This window comes from Sarcophilus harrisii, chromosome 4 (assembly GCF_902635505.1).
Source record: "Sarcophilus harrisii chromosome 4, mSarHar1.11, whole genome shotgun sequence".
Taxonomy (NCBI): domain Eukaryota; kingdom Metazoa; phylum Chordata; class Mammalia; order Dasyuromorphia; family Dasyuridae; genus Sarcophilus; species Sarcophilus harrisii.
In genome coordinates this window covers 420,467,117-420,492,736 of record NC_045429.1, presented here as the reverse complement: position 1 = coordinate 420,492,736, position 25,620 = coordinate 420,467,117, and the positions used below count along the sequence as shown (strand labels likewise).

Sequence of the window (25,620 nt, the reverse complement as noted above, 5' to 3'; positions counted from 1 at the left end):
CACCAGACTATAACCCCCAACATTTTGGGGTCCCTTCTCCCCCACAACAATACTGACACACCTTCAATAAAATATGCTTATGTTTCAATGCATATCAACCAAACCACTCTAATGATGCAAAGTACATTTCATCTACATCTTATCCTACAGGTTTTTGTTTTTTTTTTGGTGTTTTCCCATAAGTCTGTTATTGATTTATCCCCCAACATGCTAGGACAAGGGGTCCTTTGAGAACGAAGGACAAAAAACAACATTCCAATTACCAGCTCAAATATTCAAACTTTTCATCTATTTTATTTCTCACTATTGCTTCATAACCAGTCCACCTCTTGCATCTTTCATACTTTCTCCATGACATCCAAGAATTTTTATGCCACTTCTTACATAGGTCATATCCTATAATATGCACAGCAGTGTATTTATAACCAGATGGAAAACCTCCTTTTTAGTTTCTTAATGAATGAAGTGAACTGTGAAAGCTCTCTCACAAGATGGAGACAGTGTTCTAAGAATTGAGTGAAGGTCGATTGTGCCCTAGGACCAGGTTTCTTTCTCCAGAGATCACATAGTTTACAAGGAATGGGAGACTACTTTGGGACCACCTTGGCACTGAAACACCCATATAAGGTAATTTAGTAATCCTAAAGATGTGGTTGGGTTGAAAGTTTTTCCTCATTTATGATTCAGAATGTGAAGTCATTTGTCCTGACTAATCAGGGCAAAGATCCAGCCTATAGCTCAGGTCCTATATAATTCTTGTCTGTTAACTGGGCTTCCCCTCTCCTTGCCTCCTCGCTTCTAGGGAGGGAGATGCCCTTCCTCATGAGATTGTTAATAAGATTCCTTTCTGCTTTTACCTTGAGAAATCTTAATTTATTTGGTCTTTGTCCCACACATTAAGAAATAGCATTTCTTTCCAGATTATCTTTAGGAAAAAAGCAAAATAAAAGGTTAAAGCCTTTCCTAAAAAAAAAAAAAAAAAAAAAAAGATTAAGAGTAAAAACCAAATTTAATTTGAGTCTAGATAAGAGTGTCTCCTCATTCATCTAAAGAGATTGGCACTACGACCAATCTCTTTACATTGTGTAGGTTTTTTTGCAATCGAAGTTAAGATATCTGGGAGAGGAAAAATTCTTAAAGGGAATAGTTGAGGAGGGAATTCAATGATGGAATTCAGTGATAACTATTCAAAGAACACCAAAATCTTCATTTTTACATATTGTGACTGAAGGAGATGAGGTGAGATCTTTCAAGACAGTTGTGAAAATCGAGTAAGGCTTCCATCTATTTCAAAGTTTGAGTAGGCCTGAAGGACTTTAAGCATCAAGTCAAGGGCATACTTAAGTTCCCTCCCTGCTATCCCCTTGTTATCCTCCTATGACATCAGTGTCTTTCTGTTTAGGTCAAATATGGGCAACTATGTACTTATTGGTCAAGTACAATTTCTTGGGTAATTCCCGAGTTTAGAATGTAAGATCCTCAGCCAATAAGGATGAGGGTCAGTGGTGGGAGGGGGTATTTGCGTTAGGGATAAAAAGTGTTGACCCTGCCCCCTTGGCGCTTCCTCCCTTCCATTGTCTGCTCGATGGGTGGGACTCCTGATTCTCGTATAATAAACTTCGCTTTGCTTCTAGATATTTCTCCAGTCTTTTTATTAAATGCTGTCTGAACCACACAAGTCGCATTATCAATAATTCATTTTGATGAATTCTTTCATTACTTACTTCAATACAAGGACACTGACTGTTCCTCCCTCTTCATTTCTGTCTCCTGGCTTCATTGGCGCTTCAAGTCCCAACTAATATGCCAATTTTTACAGGAAGTCCTCAATTCCTCTTAATTCCAGTTGCCTTGTCTGTTAATTATTTCCTATTTATACTATTGTAGTTTGTTTTGTATATATTTGTTTTCATGTTGTCTTCCCGATAGACTATAGCTCTTTAAAGGCAAGGACTTTCTTTTGCCTCTTTGTATCCCCAGTGCTTAACACAGTGCCTGACACTTAATAAATATTTACTGATGATTTTGCTATATAATTCATATTATGGATTCTTTGGGCAATACAAGTGTTCCTGAAAAGTTCAATATAAACATAAATTTTAGTGGAATAATTTTCCCACTGACAACATTAATTTGAAAATTGCCGGAACTTCTTATTTTTTGGTTTTTCTTCAAATGGATAATTGCCAATACCTTGGCCTAAATTTCGACTATTATACATTCAGTGTCCCCATTTGTGATTTATAGGTTTGTGCCCCTCTACTACCCTTAGAACAGGGCCTTGTCTATGGGAGAGTGCTCAATAAGAAATGGCTTATAGAAGGGGAGACAATTCTTTTGTCAAGTAAATAATTGCCTTTGAATTTATCTATTTAGTAAATCCTAGCTTTCAATTTTTTATTTGGAGCACATACATAATATGAATTTCTTAAAGAACAGCATTAATCTCACTTTAAAATGATAGAAATAATTTAGTAAAATCATATTCTTACAGATATGAAAATAAAAGAATATGCAATGTGTTCAAATTAATTTAATGCTGAAATTTAGCTTTAAACCATTACTACTCTGTTTTTAATTATAAAATGCCCATTATGAAAAATATAAGATTACATAGTTTATAATGGTTAAAATTTTTCAGATTAGATCACAAGTTATTTGATCATACAGCTTTTGTAACCTTTGAAGATGTAAGAATCCTAAACCTTTTAAATAACCTAATTTCAAAAAGTCTAACAAATTATCTTCATATTTACTATATTTTTATAAGATTTTCAATAGGTTTAAACTTTTAGTAAACCATTCTAATAATTTAAAACTTTCAAAAAAAATTTTTTATTAAAGCTTTTTACTTACAAAACACGCATGGTAAATTTTTCAACATTGACCCTTGCAAAGCTTTCTGTTCCAAATTATCCCTTCCTCCCCCCATTCCCTCTCCTAGATGGCAGGTAGTCCAATACATAAAACTGTTAAATTTAGCAACAAATTATATCTCATATCCAGTCAAGTCTTTAATTTTAAGGAAATTGTCCACTTCGGTTTTAATAACACCAATTATTACCAACTCCTGACTATAGAAATACAAACTATAGTGTGAATTATATGAATCCATTGATTCAAAGGCAGTCATAATTTAAGCCTAAATATTACTCCTTTTCCCCAAATCCCGTATTCCAGACAAATTGATTCACTGTCACTTGGTATCCATGTGGTGCTCTCTTACCTTTGTCAGAATGTATTCCTCTCTTCCAACTATCCAAATTTTACCCATTTTTCAAGACCTTGACTCCTGAGTCTTCTCTTCTATGTAAATGATCCCTGATGCAAATGCTCGTTCCTTCATGCCTGATTACTACAATATCTCTCCCCATTCCAATCTATTCTCCATTCAGCCACAAAAATAGTTTTCCTTAAGAGCAGGTTTGACCACATCATCCCCCTCAAAGAACTCCAGTGGCTCCCTATTGCCTCTAGAAGAAAATGTAAAGTTCTGTCTAACCCTAACCCTAACCCTAACACTCAAAGTCTTTCCTAACCCCTGCCTCCTTCTACCCTCTCCACTCTTTTTACACCTTTCTCCCATACACACTACAATCCAGTGACTCAGGTCTACTGGCCACCCATCAATAAGAAAGACACTACACCTCGACTCCAGGCATTCCCTCTGGCTCTCCCCTTGGCCTTTCAATTTTAGTGTCTTTCCTTTGTTACGGTCCACCTGTCATGGAGAATCTGTTTGTATACAGATTTGTCTGCTTGTGGTTTCTCCCACAGATAATGAACTCCTTAAGAACAGGAAGTCTTTTGCCTCTTTTTTGTTTCACTAATGCTTCTCATAGTACCATGCAATGTATGAACTTAATAAATGCTTAAAAACACTTGGCTAAATGCCATATTCAACATGAAAGTTCCATTTTCTCCCTCCTAGGGTGGAATGAATAGTAGAACTACTGATCAACAGATGATTCTACTGCCAGCTGCTATAACCCCAATTCATTCCATAATATTTATCTGAATCATTACTTCCATAATTGGTGTATATATAATTGAGGATTCATTATATTTTAAAGAAAAGACAAGTACTTGTGTAAATTTTAATAGGAAAAATGAGTTCAATGATGTATTTAGGGCAATGATAATCTAAAAACCACCTCTCTCTATATGGAGCACCCTAAAGTATGTGGTCTCTAGGATATCATCAAGATGTTAACCAGAATCCTTCACTTTTTTCAAACAGGAAAAATTCAAGGAGTCTAGTTCCAAGTCTCTAAAACTAACACCAATAGACCCCCTTTCGAATAACTTCCTGAATTGACCTAGTAACGAAATTCCCAAGGCTAATCCATGTTCAGCTATAGACTAAAGCAATGGGATTCAACTAACTTAAGATAGGGACAGCAGATATTACTTTTTAACTGTAGTTAAAAAGCAGTTATTCATTGGACCAGTTTTAAAGCAAGTTTTCAACGCCATATGTAGTTCTATAAAACTGATTCTTTAGTGTACTAGATCAACTTCATTTTTAATACACTGAAAGACTGATAATAATCTTGTGTTTGGCATTCAAAGTCTTTTCATATTCTTCCTAACATACATATCTTTCTCCAACTTCTTATTCCTTATCCCCAACTATTACTCTGTGATCTACTGACAATGACCATTTTGCTGTTTCTCAAATAAGACAATTCAACTCCCAGCTTCATGGATTTTTACTAGCTTTCTCCCATTCCTGGAATTCTCTCCCTCCTGCCTTCCTTGGACTACTTTTAAGTCCCACCTAAATTCCTTTTACAAAAAAATCTTTCTAGATTCCCCTTAATGCCAGCATCTTCCTCTAGTTGATCTCCAATTTATTCTACATGTAGCTTGTTTGTACAGAATGGCTTTCATCTCGTCTTCCTTATTAGACAATGTGCTCTCTAGAAGCAAGGACTGTCTCTAGCCTTTCTCTGCATCCTCACCTTAGCACCCTGCCTTACTTATATAGTAGAAGCTTAATAAATGTTGACTGACTTAACTCAGAAGCAAGTGAATACAGTAAGCCAATGTTGCAGGTATATAAGAACAACTAGGGAAAAAAAAAAAAAAAACCATTGGGAAAAGAGTAAGGCAGTTTTCCAGAAATTAATTAGTCTAGCTACTTATACCTTACTAAAATACACTATAATAATCATCAAATGAATGAGACAAATATAAAGCTCACATTATTTTTAAAGCTATAGAAGGAGATACTTTTTGCAACTAAAGTTAGGAAAAAAATTCACAACAACAACAAAAAAATTGATTAGCTTACAAAAAACAAAACTGATACTGTGAGTATGTAAAATTTCAACACTTTTGTAAAACCAAAATTCATACTGATGAGATTAGATTCAGGGAACCAAAATGATGAGATTAGGGTTCCTGGTGGAGAGTTAAATGATAAGGTTAGTGGCAAGTTTGGGGTTCAAGGAATCAAATGAAGAGGTTTGGCTCTCCTAAATCACCTTTGGGATTCAATGCAGGATAGGGAGTTGTGGGAACCCCCTTCTGGCAGTGCAAAGGTCCTGCATAAAGGAATTTATGAACCCAAAAAGCTAGACTGGTAAAAAAGTTTATTATTGGCATTGGGAAGTCAGCCTTTGCTATGCATGAATAGAAAGACTAAATTCTTTAGTGGCAAGGTCTCCACAGAGAAGTAAAGTTTCTAGTAGAGAGATCCCCCTAATAGAGAGGTATAAAGTCTCGTTAGGGAAACAGGTAAGGATAAAGAGAGGGTAATGCTGAAAGAGAATATCATTTCAGTGGGCAGAGATTGCTGCTATGCCATGGATGACATATTAGGTCCTCTGCAAGGACTGAGTTTAAAATTGGCTCTTTTTGATGCTCCAAGTCATTATTAATCAGAGAAATGCAAATTAAGACAACTCTAAGATACCATTACACACCTGTCAGATTGGCTAAGATGACAGGAAAAAATAATGATGATTGTTGGAGGGATGCGGAAAACTGGGACATTGATGCATTGTTGGTGGAGTTGTGAACAAATCCAACCATTTTGGAGAGTAGTTTGGAACTATGCTCAAAAAGTTATCAAACTGTGCATACCCTTTGATCCAGCAGTGTTACTACTGGGATTATATCCCAAAGAGATTATAAAGAAGGGAAAGGGACCTGTATGTGCACGAATGTTTGTGGCAGCCCTTTTTGTAGTGGCTAAAAACTGGAAACTGAATGGATGTCCATCAGTTGGAGAATGGCTGAATAAATTGTGGTATATGAATATTATGGAATATTACTGTTCTGTAAGAAATGACCAACAGGATGATTTCAGAAAGGCCTGGAGAGACTTACACTAACTGATGCTGAGTGAAATGAGCAGGACCAGGACATCATTATATACTTCAACAACAATACTATATGATGACTAGTTCTGATGGACCAGGCCATCCTCAGCAATGAGATCAACCAAATCATTTCCAATGGAGCAGTAATGAACTGAACCAGCTACGCCCAGAGAAAGAACTCTGGGTGATGACTAAAACCATTACATTGAATTCCCAATCCCTATATTTATGCCCACCTGCATTTTTGATTTGCTTCACAAGCTAATTGTACAATATTTCAGAGTCTGATTCTTTTTGTACAGCAAAATAACGTTTTGGTCATGTATACTTATTGTGTATCTTAATTTATATTTTATATATTTAACATCTACTGGTCATTCTGCCATCTAGGGAGGGGGGGGGGGTAAGAGGTGAAAAATTGGAACAAGAGGTTTGGCAATTGTTAATGCTGTAAAGTAACCCATGCATATAACCTGTAAATAAAAGGCTAATTAAAAAAAAAAAAAAAAAAGATTAAATGACGTAACATATGTAAGTGCTTCACAAATCTTAAAGTATTACATCAATGCTAGATATTAGCTATTCTGTCTACTATTAGGCAGAAATGAAGGCTGACCCAAATGCCACTATTATTTGTCCCTCTTAACCTGTTTTAAGGTTGTTCTCTTCCTCTCTCATATGATTCTTGGTATCTGGTAGGGTCACAAATACAATAAAGGCACATTCATTTAAAAAAAAAAAAAATTGGCTCTTTTTATCTATAAGCTGGAGGCAGTTCTTGATGGGGCTAGGTATAGCTTGAGCTGAATTGAAGAAAATCTTCAATTCAATACAGTTGAAATTCTCCAGTTCAGAACTCAACCAGTCCCACCTAGATAACAGAATGAAGCTGTTTGTCCTCAGGCAGGATTCCCTATAGAGGCAGGATTCAAAGAAACTTTCTCCTTGAAGGAGTTTTAGGGAGTTTCAGGACTCCCTTGTCAATATTGCTAGAGTAAGAAGAAAAATTAAACAGGGGGAAAATCTTTGCATCTATACCCAACAAGAACATTCAATCAAAGGCATGTCAGAAATTCATACAAACATGTATTAAGGGCAAGAACTATCCCTCAAAAAGATAAGCAAGCAAAAGCTATGAACTTCAAGATATGAACCAACCACCATAGAACTGTAAATAAAATTCAAAAAGAAGTATGAACCCATAAAGCACAGAGTAGTTTTGTATACATACAATAATAATGTAAACAAAAATAACATTAAAATAAACTAACTTCTAAATTCATATTTGGACCAAGGTCAGTCCAAAGAAAAAAAATCAGTTTAAGTTGCTGTGTGAATGATTATACCAGGGGTCCTCAAACTACGGCCTGCACCAGATGCAGCAGCTGAGGACATTTATCCCCCTCACCTGCTTCATCATGAAGTTTCTTTATTTAAAGGCCCACAAAACAAAGTTTTTACGATAGTCTAGACCTCCAACAGTCTGAAAGACAGTGAACTGACCCCCTATTTAAAAAGTTTGAGGACCCCTGGAATACTATTTTGTTTGCTTTTTTTACTTTGTTTTAAAAGAAAAGAGTGGCAGGCAAAGGGAAATTACTGTTACGAAAACAAAAGTTGACAGTAAAACTTTGGCCTTCCCCTGGATACCATCCTTATTATATGTCCCTGGAAATTAAAGAAAATTTTCACTTAACAAAGGCAAAGTACAATACAACTATCATTGATCTCATTCTGTATTCTTTTTTTTAACATGTATGTCATATGCACATATTAGCTCTAAGGAACTTAAATTCTCTTGGAAAAGGTAGACTTTTGCCTTTAAATCCTTAAAAGTCTATCACACTATCAAATGTTTCTTCACTATGCCTCTCAAGAAAACTTAAAATAAAATTTAACTTTTTCAGCTACCATTCATTCACACTCTAGCTTTGCAATATACTTGTAGTACAGTAGTGCAATTAAGATCTTTTTTCCCAAGACTGTTGCTGGTTGGCAATACTTTCCCTTCATCCTATACAGATGCAATTGTACTTTTTAACACAAACACAAGACTACATTTGTCCCTATTAAAACACTTCCTAGATTTGGCCCCCTGTTCTAGCCTGTCCCAAATTCTGTCCACTAAACTACACTAATTCCTAGATGAAAATAATGGTAATAGCTGACATTTATACGGGTCTTTAATGACTACTAAGGTTCTTTTACAAACATTATCTCATTTGAAAGTTACAATATGAAAAGAGTTTATATGGGAAGTACCGCAATTCCCTTATAATTTAAATATGAGAATGATTTAACTTGTATCCACAATAAAAATATTACGACTTTACCAATGGAGATATACCCAAAAAAGCATGTACACACTAATCTTTAACAATAGCTAAAATTATAGTATAGTATTAATAGTATAGTAAAATTCTACTGTAATAACGATTCTTTATAGAAATTTAACTCCACATCTTAATAATTTTTCATAGATCTGGTTACAACCAGTTACAAGCTCCAAATTAATCTTATAAAATAAAAGCATTCCTTGGTCAATATTCATAAAATGAAGATATCATAACTTTAAAAAACAAAACTATTGAATTACTTGCAGTTGGTTAGGAAGAGCTAAAACCAAACTACAGTATATATTTCCTGTCTTGCTAACTCCTATCACTTACTTTCTAATTTCTCCTACCTCTTTTCAAAGTCAGCATTCCAATATGCTCCCCGCAAAAAAGCACCTAAATTCTTAACAAAAGACTTTGAAATATGTGACAACAGGGGGAATGTTCGATCATCTTTGTCTAAGAATAAAAAATAGCTCATTCACATTGGATCTATGAATAAATATTTGTTAAATGAATTAAATTTGTCCAATGGATATAAATCATCTGCAAAACTATTTTTAAGTGACTAAGAATTGAGGCAAACCCTTTAATTCTCATCTTTAATTTCCTAATGGAAAAGTTCCCAGCAGAATGAGCTTAGTAGCTCACAAATTCATACAACACATCTTTATTAAGCACTTCTTTTCCAAGTCACTGTAATAGGAGGTGGGAACACAAAGGCACAAAACAGTCTTTGACACTTGAAGAGCTTATTTTTAACCTAAGGGATTTTACAGGTATGCAGATAAATAAACATAAAATAATTTCAAAAAGCAAAAAACACTTAACTGTGGATCTGGAGATAATCAAAAATAATGTTTTGTTTGAAAGAGACACTGAAACTAAGCTGAGGAAGAAAGTGGCTCTAATGTGGAGTGAATAAAGGGAAAGAATTTAAAAATTAAAAAAAAATCTTAAAAGCTAGGTAAGGGTTTTATTGTATTTTATCCTAGGAAACACATTTTTGAATGAGAGTGACAGAAACAGTCCTACGCATTAGAAAGTTACTCTGAAAATGTGTGGAAGGTGGATTGGAGAAAGCTAAGACTGAAAACAAAGAGCCTAATTAATTAGGAGGAAACATAGTAGAGAGAATGAGTAAAGGCAAGATCAGGGCAAAATAAAGGATGACTTCATTATCTTCCAGAAGAAGAGAGTATCACCACTAAACAGTAGTAGAGAAGTCTGGAGGGAGTACAGATTAAGGGAAGGTGAGAATGGAGATGAATTCTATTATGAATAGGTTGCATTTGAAATGACACTAAGACATCCAGCAGACTGTTAAAGCTAGAAAATAGAGTTCAGAAGAGAAGTTAGGGTTAGATTTATAGCTCTGGAATCATCTACAGAGAGATGGTAATTAAACCATGGGTGATGACATCAGTGTGGGATTTTTTTAATCAACTTTTTTAAGTCACTTTTTTTAACTCTTAAATTCAGGACTCAAGATAATACCTTTAAATTATCTACAAGTACAAATTCCATTTTACTCTAAAAAATGTCTATGAATGACAATTGCTCATTTGTGTGTACTTATTTAAGATTTTTAAAATGTCTTTCTTCCAAAGACCCTGCATGGAAAGTAATACAAGTATCATTAACAGCATTTTACAAATCAGGAAACTGATTCCCAGAGCTTAAGTAATTTGTTCAGGGTCATAAAACTACTAAGTAATGGAGAAGGATTTTCACAGAGATCTTCTGACTCTAAAACCAATATTTTTCCTAAAATAAGGAAACAAATAATCTTTCCCAAAAAGGGCTACAGGCTTATAGAGACATAGCTAATAGATTTTCTAGTTTCACTGTCACTCCAAAAGCCTGAAGGAGAAAATACTGCAGTGATACAACAAAAATTACTACAGTATAGTCAAATTATGCCAACACAGGAGGAAGTAGAGAAAATAAACTGCATTATCTGTAGTATTAAGCCTATATAAATGAATTAGGGTTCTTTTACTTCAATTAGGGAAAATTATTAGATAGCCCCCTAGAGTTCAGAATAACCAAAATCTTGGAAAAGAAGATTAAATTTTTCCCACACTGAGAGTAATTTAGACAAGACATGGTTAGCAGTGTTGAGTGAAATCTCACTTTAGTGATCTTGTTACAGAAACCACCTTCTCTGCAAGTTCTCTAGTGCTAATACTCTAGGAAGAAAGATATTTGTTCTAATTATTATACTTCTTTTTAAAGAAATAAAAAAGTATAAAATTAAGATAGTTGAATAATTTCTAATTATGTATAAATATATCTAATAACATCTAATATATATCTAAAATCTAATATCTAAAATATCTAAATCTAAAATAACATCTAAAATATATCTAATAACAATTTCTAATTATTTCCTAATAATCATAACCTTCTTAATTTTTATAGTGTCTGCTGATGGACTGTTGGTGGAGTTGTGAACAGATCCAACCATTCTGGAGAGTAATTTGGAACTATGTTCAAAAAGTTATCAAACTGTGCATACCCTTTAATCCAGCAGTGTTACTGCTGGGCTTATACCCCAAAGAGATCATAAAGAAGGGAAAGGGACCTTTATGTGCCAAAATGTTTGTGGCAGCCCTCTTTGTAGTGGCTAGAAACTGAAAACTGAATGGATGCCCATTAATTGGAGAATAGCTAAGTAAGTTACGATATATGAATGTTATGGAATATTATTGTTCTGTAAGAAATGATCAGCAGGATGATTCCAGAGAGGTCTGGTGAGACTTACATGAAATGATGCTGAGTGAAATTAGCAGAACCAATAGATCATCATACATTTCAACAACAATACTATATAAAGGATCAATTCTGATAAAAGAGGATATCTTTAACAATGAGAGAATCTAATTAAGTTCCAATTGATCAGTGATGAACAGAACTAGCTACACCCACCGAAAGAACACTGGGAAACAAGTGTGGACTGCCTGCATTTTTGCTTTTTCTTCCCAGGTTATTTTTATCTTTCTAAATCCAATTTTTGTTGTGCAACAAGAGACCTGTATAAATATATGCACACATATATTGTATTTAAGATATACTTTAACATGTTTAACATGTATTAGACTGCCTGCCATCTAGGGAAGGGAGTGGAGGGAAGGAAGGGAAAAGTTGGAACAGAAGTGTTTACAAGGGTCAATGTTGAAAAATTACCCATCCATATCTACTGTCAATAAAAAAGCTATAATAAAAAAAAAAGAAAGAAAATTGAGAAATTGAGCGTCTGACAAAATGTTCATGAAATGTGCAAAGAGAAAAAAACAACAAAAATCCCAGATTTTTATCAATGTATACCAACGTACTCAACAAGGTATTTTGTCATGAACGGGGAAAAAAAAAAAAAAAAAGAGGTGAAGCTAAATCAATTTCATTTACCATCAAAACAAGGCTTTCAATTAAGGTATATGAATGTGAGCCCAGAGTACTGGATAGAGGGCAACACAGAATGATGGAAAGAACCTTTGCTTTAGAGTCAAGAGGATCTGAGTTCACATTGTTCCTCTATTGCTTTATGACCTTGGCTGACCAGGGGATTTCTCTAAATTTCAGTTTCCTCATCTGTAAAATGAGTAGGTTGGCCTAGTTGGCTGGAAAATTCCTTCAACTGAAATTCCATGATACTATTATTCTCTGCTCTCATGAGAGCTAGCCTCCAGGAGCCTCCAGAAGATCTAGTTATGTGACCCTGGACCAGTCTATTCATTTCTCATACTTCAATCCCTAAAACTACAAGTTGCCAGTATGCCCTGATATTTCTTCACCAATGAAAATCACAGGTCAGAGCTGGAAGGAAAAAAAAAAAAAAACTATCAGCATAGCCTCTTTAACCTTTTGTTTTAAATCAGCATTCCCCTTAATTTATAATTTCAGCCTATTATTTATTTTTAAAAGATTTGTAGAAGAAAACACAAACACTTGATAGAGATATGTCAATTCACATAGACAGAGGTAGAACTTTTAGTATAAAAAGTGAAGAGACTCAGCTTGGCCTAACTTCACACTATCTTTTTTTTAACTCTAAACTAATTTACTCTAATAGAACTGTTTTTCCATAAGGAAGGCTCCATCAGTTGGGGAATGACTACAAATGAATGTAATATTATTGTTCTATAAGAAATGATGAGTAGGCTGATTTCAGAAAAACCTAGAGAGACTTATGTGAACTAATGCTGAGTGATATGAGCAGAACTAGGAGAATACTGAACACAATAACAAAATCACATGATGATCAATTGATAAACTTGGTTCTTCTCAACAATGAATTCAAAGCAATTTCAACTGACTTGGGATCGAAAATGCCATCCACATCCAGAAAGAACGATGGCAATTGAACATGAATCAAAGCATAGTATTTTTACCTTTTTTTGGGTTGTTTTTGTATTTTTTTTTCCTTTCTTGTGGGTTTTCTCCCCTTTTGGTCTGATTTTTCTTGCACAACAAATATGGAAATACATTTAAAAGAACTGCACACATTTAACTTATATTAGAGTGCTTGCTGTCTTGGGAAAGGGAGAAAAATTTGGAATATAGCCTTATAAAAATCAATGTTGAAAACTATCTTTACATGTTTTGGGAAAAATAAAATGGCAATCCCTAAAATTTAGGGGGAAAAAAAATCTCCCATGAATCCTTACTATCTAAAGGATCAAGTCCAAATGCCTCAATCTTATATGAGCAATCTTTTCATAATGTAAGAGACAAGCATCTTACCAAGAATTCTATACACCTGCTGAAGAAACCAGGAAAAGACTTTATTTACATTCTTGCAAAGCAGGTGTCTAAACTAATAGGCCCGCCTTTGAAGGGCAAAAATACAGCCTTTTTTTAAATTCCCTGTTGTGAAATCCCCGTTTCCCCCACTGGTTTGGAACTACAGGTGTTACAGCCTTTTCAGACCACATAATTTCCCTGGCAGGAGAATCCCCCCACCCTAGACTACAGCTCACATCCTGTTTCTTATTCTAATTTATGGCTTCCCCCTCTCCCCCAAGTTTTGTTTCCCTTGTTCCGTATCAGCCCAATCTTTAGGTTTTCATTTCTCTAATTTAAGTTTTGTGACTGTGGAAACTAAACTCTCATCTAATTCTCAAGACAAGACCTTCATCTTACCTATCTAATATCTTACACTAATTTCTGACACAAACCCTCCCACTAGGCCAAGTCAGCCTTTTCCTACTCTTCCTTAATTATTATATTAATTTGCCAGCTTTGAAATATGGATTGGAAAGGGGAGAGTCAGAGACCAATAATCAGGTTACTTCCTATAAAAGCTGCATGATTATGTAAGTATTTAAATATTTTAAAACCACTTTACCTGACATGTTTCATTTCTTAAGAGTCCATTGGTGCTATTTTCATTCTCCCCCAAATTCCTTTCTCCTTCCCTCCATTAATCCAGATCTTAGCTTCCTTCAAGGTCCAACAACTTCAAGACCTACTGCTTTCTTAAAATGACTATCTTCAACTAGTCCCACTCTCACTAATCTCAACCTTCTCTGAACTCTCACTCACAGTAGCATTTAATCATATATTGTCCTTGTATTTTTAATTGTTTAATAGGAATCCATCTGCAAGGGGTAGCTAGGGGGCATTGGTGGAGAGAGCACCAGCCCTGAATTCAGGAGGACCTGAGTTCAAATTTGACCTCAGACACTTAACACTTCCTATCTGTATGACCCTGGGCAAGTCACTTAACCCCAATTGCTTCAAAGGGAAGGAGGGAAAGAAGGAGGGGGCTGGGGAAGAATCCATCTGCAATCCTTAGATTCTACTCAAAGCCTTGCCCAGGCCTTTAAAGGAACAAAAAAAAAAAAAAAAAAATCTATCCTTGGCTTCCTATGGGTAGTTAGCAAGTACTGTGCTAAGTTTAGAGACAAAAAGCAAAACAGTCTCTGACTTCAAGAAGTTTTCATTCTAAAAAGGGAAGACCACACATAAAGAATAGTGGACGATAAAGAATCCTTTATTCTTAGAAGTCACAGGGTGGTGAATGAAGTCCTTAGAATGGATTAATAAAAAGTCCTTTCTAAAAATGTTTATCATTCCCAAAACCAGGAATTGGGAGGACGACATGTTTTCTGGAGGCATGCTTTTGGTATATTTTTGAATGTACCAAAATGGCAAGAAGATATCTAGAGAGCAGCATAATATAGCCAAGTAAAATTAATAAAAATTAACATTACCTCTAATTTATAAGGATTCTATAACTTAACTGATTTTATATTGTATTAACTTTATAACTAAGTCTGCATCTGCCCTAAAGCCACCTTTCTATGCCCTTGAATTCACTCAGGAATTTAGCTTTCCTTCTGAATTAAAGTTACAAATTAATTTGATAACATCCCCGAAAGATATGTCATCTGTCCTTGCCTATTCTCATGCAATAAGGGGAGCTTTTAATCTCTTCCAAGGAGACAGCAAGTGGATCAGTTTTGATCCCTTAATAAAAATTATAAGATGCAGATGGATCCCAAAAACTATTAGCATTCCTTAATTGTGAGAGAGGTATAGTTAATAACCCCAACTGGGTGCCAGCCTGTTTTCCTCCATGTAACCAATCATGTTGTCTCCACTTTCATGATGCTGTCTATGCTATAGCCAATAATACTGTTTTACCCACCTACTCAATGCTATACTCCCCAAAACAGCTGGTAAGACTCATCTTACCTTATCATCAAACAGGCCTAGCTGCCCCACTTTAAAAAAATTTTTAAATAATTTTTAGGGGTGGCTAAATGGCGCAGTGGAGAAAGCACCAGTCTCGAAGTCAGAAGGACCGAGTTCAAATCCAGTCTCACTTCTTAGCTGTGTGACCCTGGACAAGTCACTTAATCCCAATTGCCTCAGGAATTCTCCCTTGGGGATCTTGATCACTGAAAAAGGACACTATCCCAACTTATTGGTCACTGCTAGCTCACCAAATAAACTGATCATATACAGACTGTTGTCTCAGTTTACCTTAAAAATATAACAGTGGATAGTCAAAGTCTCAACCATCTGGCCCAAGCCCCAGAGTAGGAACTGAAATGGCAAGTCTAAGTCTAATGCAAGAGGGGATAGCACAGCAAAAAGAAGACAGGAGAATGATACTTTCTAGGACAAACTCCCAAATGATACAACTCCTTTCTTTTTAATGTCCCTAAGTAGGCTACCAACATTTTTACGCAATACTCCCAAAATCCAACTCTTGTAGAAAGAGCCTTGTACCTAGAGAATTTGTGTACAGATGTGGAAAAAAAGAATTACTATCTGGCCCTGACCTCTTATTTGTTGAGAATTTGCCATATCTAGACTACTCTAGATACCTCATACTCCTAAGTTATAGGAGAAAACATCTTAGAAAAGAATTTATCAAATCAAGGTTGACCTGCTCTGTGGTGCACCCCATCCAAAATTATCTTTGTCCAGATTATCTAAGATGTTTCATTCTTTCAGAAATTTTATCTATTACACATGGTGTTTATGACTGACAGCATCTTTTTTGGGAAATGTGAATCATGAGAAAACTCTGGTCCAAATTTTGCTTCTCACATATAATATCGTTCATGAGCAAAGTACTTAACATATTTAAGCCTCAGTACCCTCATTTATTTAAAAAAAAAAAAAAAAAAAAAAAACTATTTGAATGCCATACTTTACACTGAGAAAAATGGTAATTTTTTTTTTATTTTGAAGATGAAAAGCAGTAACTTTGGCATATGGGTCATTTTGATGACATGGCAGATCAATCCTGTCCTATTCTCTTCTTTCCCCCAAAGCAGGGGTTCTGCAGTAGGAATATTTGCGGCACAGGGATCTTTAGAAAGCTTATCATTAGGAAGTAACAAGAAGGGGAAGAAAGGAAGGTATCAAAGATAAATCCAGGCTTGCTTTGAAATTTCACCTAACACAGAAAAAATTACTTTCCTTTCTTACACCACACCATCACCTAAATTCTAGGAGGACCTCAAACTAGGGTTAATACTCTTAACATTACAATTCCACTATAATATAGATTACAGAAATTTTTTATAAACAAATATGGCAATTTTTATATCTTCTCATCAAAACAATGTATTGAATGACAAACTCGGCCTTCTCCCTCACTGCCACATCTAATCAGTCATCAAGTTTTACTTTGCCAATGTTTGTTTCTTGAATGTCTCCCCCCTAATTAAAGGTCACATAACTCTCTACTTGCTCTACTACAATAGCCATCCTTCATATACAATCAGACTAATCTTCCTTAAGGACAAATCTGATTCTATAGTTCTTCTGCTGATTATGAATTAAAATTATGAGGAAACTCAGGCACACAGGGTTAAGTGACTCACCCAGGGTCACACAACTGGTAAGACTCATCATCATCAGACAGGCCTAGCTGCCCCACTTTTAAAAAAATTTTTAAATAGTTTTTAGGGGCAGATAAATGGCACCATGGAGAGAGCACCAGCCCTGAAGTCAGGAGAACCCGGGTTCAAATCCAGTCTCAGATTCTTCCTAGCTGTGTGACCCTGGGCAAGTCACATAATCCCAATTGCCTCAGGGGGAAAAAAATTTAAAAGTGATATTGATAACAGATCTGTTTGTGTCATCATCCTTCCCCATGGAATGAATGAATTTTAAAAGAATATATTAAGCAACACAGATTACTTGAATCAGGAATCATTTTTTTTTTTATTTTTCTATTTCACCCAACATCATGTCTCTGTACTGACAAAGCATCTTCTATCCAGCATATTTGTTGGCAAAATGCTTCACACATCATTTCATTAGACTAAAATGTGCCTAGGTAGATATTATTATCAGATCCACTTTGCAGATAATGAAAAACAGGTTGAGAGAGGCTAAATGAACCAGATCCCTCAATCAATGAGTGTCAAGAAGCAGGATTTGAACCCAGTTTTTCCTGATGCCGAAGTCTGACCTTCCAGCTACTAATATGGGAAAAATGAAGTTCCTTGAGATCACAGCATATACGAATTAGCTAAAATAACTGAAAATGTTCAACCTGAAGGGGCATGACAGTAATCTTCAAGTATCTGATGGAATGGATGTCACATGAAAGGAGGATTACACTTGTTCTGGCCAGATCAGAAAACAGAATGTAGGAGTGAAAAGTCACAAAAGGACAGATTTAAAATGAAGAGAAAAAGCTTTCAAAACTAAGTGCTGTCCCAAGTGCCAGCAGCATCCACCAGAAGATTCAAGGAAAAAGCTAACTGACCACTTATTTATTGGGGATGCTTGCAGAGGCATACTTTGGGCTACATGGCTTGAGGCAGGTGTCTATATCATCACTGAGATTTTGATTCAGAATGGTAAATACATATATTTTAACATCATCATTCTGTTTAGTTTTTCAGTGTATACTTATATGCATTTTTTTTCCTTTCAAAAAATTTCATGAAGGGTACATGTAGCTCATTTATCAATGGCCTATATTTAAGCATATTATTCATATTGTCACTTGACAACATATTTACTTTAATTGGACCAAAATGTATGCTATTCACATTAGGATTTGGGAGTTTATTTTTAAGACAAAATAAATATAAAAAATTTCATTTTTACATGTCTTTTTAGCCAAAAAAAAAAAAAATCACAGCTAAAGAAGAATTGAATGTTGGCTACAGAATTTGTTGTATATATTCTCAGAGTAAACCTGATTACATGTAGTGAAATATGATTTATTTTTAAAATAATATGTGATTACATTATTTACAGAAATACTCAATTTTTAAAAGTACATTCCAATATATATTTAAAAGGGTCTAATATTCACTAAACTTTTTAGGAACACTATTATAAAAAGCAAGGTACACTGCATTTTTCTAAGGAAGTTTGTGTGTATTCCAATTCATCAATCATGGATGAAAACCTCATCAGACAATAAATATTTATTAGACATTTGCAAAGTTCTTTACTCTGTTAAACAAAAGGGGGAAAGGAGAAAATAAGACAGAAACAATGATTTAATTCTCATCATCATTCATATCGATCTTTTTTGCGATAAACTTGCAAGGTCTAGGAGAAAAAAGAAATCATCAATCAGTTTTTCTGGTATTATCCTAACCTTTTCCATAAAAATGGAATCTTTCTACATTTAAATTACTAATGTATATTTGACATACTTAATTTACATATTTTACATCTTTATTTGTAAATTATTACCAATAAAACATTACTCACTAAGAAGTTTTATCAGCACAGATGTTTTCAGATATTAGATATAATAACATTCAAAAATGTGCATTCAGATATAAAATATTTGCAAAGAACAGAAACCCAAAAGAGAAGCTTAGTAGATTACTCACAATGAGATTAGAAAATAGAACAGGTGAACAGAAAAAATCTAAGTGGGAGTCAGGAAATAAGGGAGATAAGAAACAAGAACTCAAATTTTAAAGTTAATAGTTAAGTTAAAGTTAATCAATTTCAGATACATAAGCTAAAAATGTTCACTATACTTCTTCTGAAAAGAATAACATCAAGTCCAACATCCCTCTCAAGTTTCTTTCTAAAAATACTGACTACAAGGCACAAACAATAACTTCAGTTAATTACTTTTGTATTCAGATTTCACTCATTTTTGTAAAATTCCACTGAAACAGAATAAACCTTTCAAGTGTTACAATGAAAAATGAAATAAGAAAAATATGCAGCAAATATCTGGCATGTAACTCACATTTTACACTGTCTTTAAGGCTTACAAAGCATTCTCCTCATATCAAAGAGATCACTAGAAGCTATGTATGCCAGTACTAACAGGTTTTATTTGAAACTCATAAAAAACTTGGCATTCATCTCATTATCAACTGACTCATGAGAGTTCAAAGAATATCACCATCATTCTTTTAAATATATTTCAGAAATATGTTTACAAGTATTGTACATGGTTAACCTGTATTAGATTATTTGCAATCATGGATGTGGAGAGACAGCGCATGTCGGGAAAGGAGGATTTGGGACACAAAATTTTCCAGAAATGAATAAAATACTATTGAAAAGAAAAATAACAATACATTTAACCAATTTCAAACTATACTTCATACTGGCCTTTAATTCCAGAGACCTGGGTGAAAATACCCCTTCAGACACTCATGTCCTATACAATCCACAAGAGAATGAAAGAGTGCGAGACCTGGAGACAGGCCTGAGAGTCACTACTAGCAGGTGCTACTAAATACCCAAGTCCTTAAACAAATAATTTCTACGAGTTTCAGTTTCCTCATTTGTAACAAGGACTGGACTAGATAACCTCTAAGGTCTCTTCCAGCACTTTAAGGTAGGATTCTGTAATAATGAGCAACTGACAACCTCTTAGAGCCTAAATCTCATCTATAAATAGAGTTACTACCCATCTCTGAGGTTAGTCATTATGAGGAAAGCATTTTTGTAAACCCTAAATAAGTTATCATCCATATTAGACTAAGCCATGGAAACACTGAAAATTTCATAAATGTATTGCCTTCTTCATTTTGTTCTCTCCTCACAAGCTGAGAATATATACTTGAACAGCTATGTATTCTAGGCACCCAAAGAATACACCCTGCAAGAAGCTCAAGGAAGCATAGCATATATCCTTGCTTTTCCCTCAAACAGATAAAAGGAAGGTGGTGAATAATTTAAATAATATAACAAAATTCCGACAAAATAAACCAATAAAATAATCTTGGAAAAAGTTATAAGAACTGCTGAATATAAGGAATTTTTGTGAACTTATTCTTGCTTTAAAAAATGAGACTAAAATGTACACATTTCTATTTTAAATCAAGCTTTCTACTTTTAGCTTAACTATGACACACTGTCTAAATATTTTGATCTAGGTTGCATAATAACCACTTATTTTAAGTTAACACAGAAAACATGATAGAAAGTGTCTGGTTTATGGCAGGTTCCTGTGATACTAGTATCATATGTTGTCACTTCAGACTGGAATCAGATCAGTAAGAATCTGGACTTCAGTCTAATCATCCATCCAATCATCCATTTTAAAAATAAGAACTCTAAAAGGATAAGTGACTTGACCAAAACCATACTGGTAAGGATCTGACCACAGTGTGAACTTTATAGAATAAATGTCTTTTAAATTGTTAATACTTCTACAAATAGTGCTGAAGAGAAAAGTATCCTCAACAGTACCAATACTTTTGTACCAAATACGTGATATCACTGGCATCTTTCCATAGTGCAAAGAGCAATAGACTTGGGGTTAGACTCTAATTTTTTTCACATCCAGGAAAATATATTGTTTTATAATCTAGATTGTACTCATCCCTTAGAGATTCATTAGCAGAATGGGAAAATCACCTAACTTCCCTGAGCATCAGTTTTCTAAGCTACAAAATAGGTATTGTACCTGCAGTACTTAACTCCCCTCCAATTGATTCAAGAGATAAATCTATATAACTTCCTACATAAATGTTTGTTAATTATTATACCAGCCCTTAAAAATTTGTTTAAGCCCAACTGACAAATTAAAGGAATCCAATAGAAAGACTAATTACCTCCAAACTAATTTATAGAAGATATATTAAAGTTACAGAAATCCTATACACTTAAACTGAGTTTAGAGTTGAACAAGTGAAGAATGGATTAAAAAATGGAATTAAAAAAATAAAATCTTACTATTAATACTGTGTTTTTTCAAGTACTAAACTGGATTCATCTCCAAAGATAAATGTAAATCTTTTAAAAACCAAATACCAAAGTCCAAAATATGGAACACATGGCTAGAAGGGGAAGGAAAGAAAATTAAGTATTTAATTTCTATATGGGTATACTACATATAAATGTAAATATATATATAGATGCCAGGCACTGAGCTAAGAAATTTTACAAATATCATCTCACTTGATTCTCACAATAGCCCCAAGAATTATTATCCCTCATTTTAAGATAGACAAAATCAAGGCAGACTAAGCTTACAAGGATTTGACCAGAATCACAAAACTGGTAAACAACTGAGGTAAAATTGGAATCCAGCTCTTGCCATAAGGTTCAGCACTCTATCCACTGAGCTGTCAGTTGTCTCAGAAAATCACCAATGTCTGAAAGACTGGAAGCTCTGAATAAACTCAAGCATCAGTAAACAGTTCATTCAAGTCAACAGATTTGACAGCCAAAAAAAAAAAAAAAAAAAGAAAAAAAGAAAACTAATGGGGATCTTAGTTTCATACAAGTACAGTATCCAAAAGGAGATCAATGAAAGGTTTATATTCTAGTTACGGTTAAATAAAATTGAAAATATGCTGTTCTGTTTGAAGCACCACATGACAAACTGAGGAAGAGGCTGATCCAGAGGAAGGTTACTTGCTGATTAGGGGAGTAATAATCATGCTATGTGGGCATTAGAAACCTGGAAAAGTTTGCCCAGAATAATGAAGGGGGCAGAGGGGGATCCTGAATTTTGTGAGGGGCTATCATAGTCCCAGATTTCTGGGACTAAGTCTCAGAGTGATTATTTTTGGCAGACATAAAGGTTTCCTAACAATCAGAGCTATTGAAAAGTGTCATGGTGCACAAAAGTAGATGCTAGATAAGGAAAAAGGGATTCCTGCTCAGGTATTATCTTCAGTAGAGAATCTCTAAAATTCTTCACAACTTTAAATTCAGAGAACCATAAGGATAAAACTTCTCTGAAAAGTTAAGGCTTCATTACATGTTCAGCTTATCACTTTTAAGCAGTTATGTAAAATTTAAATCTGGTATCTGAAAATAAGTTTATCAGCTTTGATAATAACTACAGTATTTCAAAATTACAATTTGATGGTTCCATTTTTTCAAAAGTTCAATATACCCTCTTAGGAAACAGTGAAAGCATGAAAAGATGATAATCCAATTAAATTTTAAGTTTGGAAACTCTTATTGTGAAGGAAAAACTACTCCACAAACACATTTTGGATTGACAGTGTAAATATTATCAAAAAAGGATTAAAATAATTTGCTTTCCCATTTCATCCTAATAAGCTGTATTTGGCTTAGTCTCACTAGATTTAGTTAACTAACTTTTAAATGGCACAATTAAAGTTAAATAAGTTATAAAATGGTGGAATAAAGAAATAATTTTGAGTCCACCTCATATTTTAAAGAGAAGTTAAATCAACACCAAAAGCTAAAAATAGGGGGAAGAGGTAGAAGCAAGCAAAATATAGATCTGCATTTTATTAAATATCATTTGTATTAGTGAATTTAAAGTACTGACCTTTTTTTAACTGGCTTACATTATTATAAAGCAATATTTTCCTGGATGTGGAAAAAACCAGAACCCAATATTTATACATAACTTATAAAAAACTCCTTTTTCGTATTTCTCGGTGAAAGCTTAAAAGTTGAGGTACAGAATTAAATCTCAAACATGTGTGACCATAACCAAGACCAACCAAAGAAAAGAGGTTCTAACAGAGACATCTCCAAATATTCTTGACTAGGCACTTCTATTCTTCAAGTCTTACTATGCAGAGCATTGTTTAAGAAGTGCTCTATTCCATTTAGGTCACATATAGACAAATATGCATGTGTACACACACACACACGCGCACCCCACACATATATAAAAAAATGTTTTTTTCACATGACACCTTAACAGTGACTTTAGGTCATATACATGTGTATGTGCATACACATACATATATACACACACATTTCTCTTTTCACATCTGACACTGACTTTAGGTCATATATATATACACATATAAACACATATGTTTACTATACATATATTTCCTTTTTTCACATTTGACACCTTAACAGGGAAATTTAGGTCTTGTCATATACACACACACAGTCATATATATATATATATATATATATATATATATATATATATATATATATATATATATATATATATATATATATTTCACACTCGACACTGACTTTGAGCAAGTCACACATTCACACACATATACACATACACACACATATCACGTCATATATATATAATTTCGTACTCGACAATAACTTTGGGCAAGTCACACATTCATACACACACATATATAGATATATAAACATATCTATATATATATATACATATATAGATATATAAACATATCTATATATATACACATATATATTTCCCCCCTCCTTTCACATGACACGACACATACATATACACACATGCATATATATATATATACATATATGCTTCTTTTTTTCACACTTGACATCATACCAGTGAATTTAGGTCATATATATATATACTTTTCCCTTTTCATATCTAATATCTTCACAGTAACTTTAGGTCATACATACATAAACATATGTATATGGTTTTTCCCCCTCTTTTGACATTTGTCACCTTAACAGTAACTAGGTAACATACGTACACACCCACACACGTTTCTCTTTTTCCATGTAACACTTTAACAGTGACTTTAGGTAACATACTTGCACACACACGTTTCTCTTTTTCCATGTAACACTTTAACAGTGACTTTAGGTAACATATTTGTTTGTTACTCTTTTTCCATGTAACACCTTCACAGTGACTTTAGGTAACATACTTGCACACACCCGTTTCTCTTTTTCCATGTAACACCTTCACAGTGACTTTAGGTCACGCATATACTTCTCTTCACATCTGCCACAGTGACTTTGGGTCACACAAACACAAAGGGTGCGTACATGTACATGTGTTTTTTTCCATTTCCCCTTTGACACCTTAACAGTGACTTTTCAAGCCTTCAGTTTCCCGATGTGTACAATCAGAGACTTTATGAGACGACTTTTCTGAGAACTCCGAGTTTTGGATTCTGATTGTCACAAAAAGTCTGGAATTCCCCAAAGCGCAGCCCGGACTCCAAGCCTCCCCCGGGACAATGAGACACCCCCCCCCCCCCCCCCCCCCCCCCCGAAGCCCCCCGCGGGCCGGCGTACCTGTGCCTGTGCTCGTCATGTCCCTGCCCGTGGATCAGGAAGCCGCCGAGGTCTTTCTCGCCCTTGCCGGTATCTACGTGGGGAATCAACACATCCTCCAAGCCCAGGTCAAAGCGTTTGTGTTTGGAGGAGTCCGGAAGGAAGAAGAACGCCCCAAAGCAGAGGGTGATGAAGGCACTAAGAATAAGGAGGAGGATGAACTTCTCCGAGAGTCTCAACGTGGCCCTGTGGTGGGAGAAGGAGGGCGGCCCCAGGTTCAGGGGGGGTATCCGACGTCCAGACAAGGGAAGCAGAGCCGGGGTGGTCATCGTGGGCTTTTCCCAGGAGTTCAAAAAGCCGGCATCTTACGTCGGAGCCCGGCGCCGCCCGCACCGAGGACTATTGTGCTTGTTCAACAAGTACCCCGGCCCCAGCCCTCACCTTCGGCGGCCCCTCCCACGCCCACCCCCGCACCGAGTCACGCTCGCAGGCTCTTCCGCACCCTCCGGGCCTCTCCGCTTCCTGTACCCCGGGGAGCAGCGCGCGGCGGCCCCCTCATGCCGGGGTTCGGCTCCCGCAGTCGTCGGCGCAGGGCAGCGGCCGAGCGCCGGCGCGTTCGATCCCTCCTCCCCGCGCCCGGGCTCCGCGTTCGCGGCCCCCCAGGGGGCTTTACATGCCTCCGCTCGGGATCCTCTCAAGTTTCAAAAAGGGCGCGTGTGGAGCTCGCTCCGGCGGGGGCAGCGGGCGGACGCCGGGGCCTGAGCGGCCGGCGGGCTGAGTAACGGCCGCGCGAGCTCGTCACAGGACGCCGGGCTTCATGGGTCACCGGAAGGGAAAGCAGAGCGGGGATCCCCGCGGCCCCGAAGCGGCTCCGGCCGCCCGCGTGGTCGTGGTCGTGGCCGTGGCCGTGGCGGCTGCGGCGGCTGCTGGCTCGGGCGGGGTGCGGGGGGGGCACTTCCTGCCGCGGCCGCTGGAGCTCTCGGCGGGGGGCGGGGAGGGGACGCGGCGGCGGCGGCGGCGGCGCTAGCCCCGGGGCCGGCAGCTCTCGAGGCCTCGGGTGGAGGGAGGCCGCGGCTCCCGGA

The 25,620-nt window shown here is 35.9% G+C and overlaps 1 protein-coding gene across 1 annotated transcript in view; it reads right to left on the bottom strand.

The window, feature by feature from the left end:
• MAN1A2 (mannosidase alpha class 1A member 2) overlaps window positions 1–25,200 on the bottom strand; it is a 196,494-nt gene extending 171,294 nt beyond the window's left edge. Inside the window, exon 1 of the mRNA XM_031967376.1 lies at window positions 24,560–25,200. Coding sequence (XP_031823236.1) covers window positions 24,560–24,867 — 308 coding nt within the window. The 5' untranslated portion in view covers window positions 24,868–25,200. The remainder of the gene's footprint in view (window positions 1–24,559) is intronic.
• Window positions 25,201–25,620: the final 420 nt, after the last annotated feature.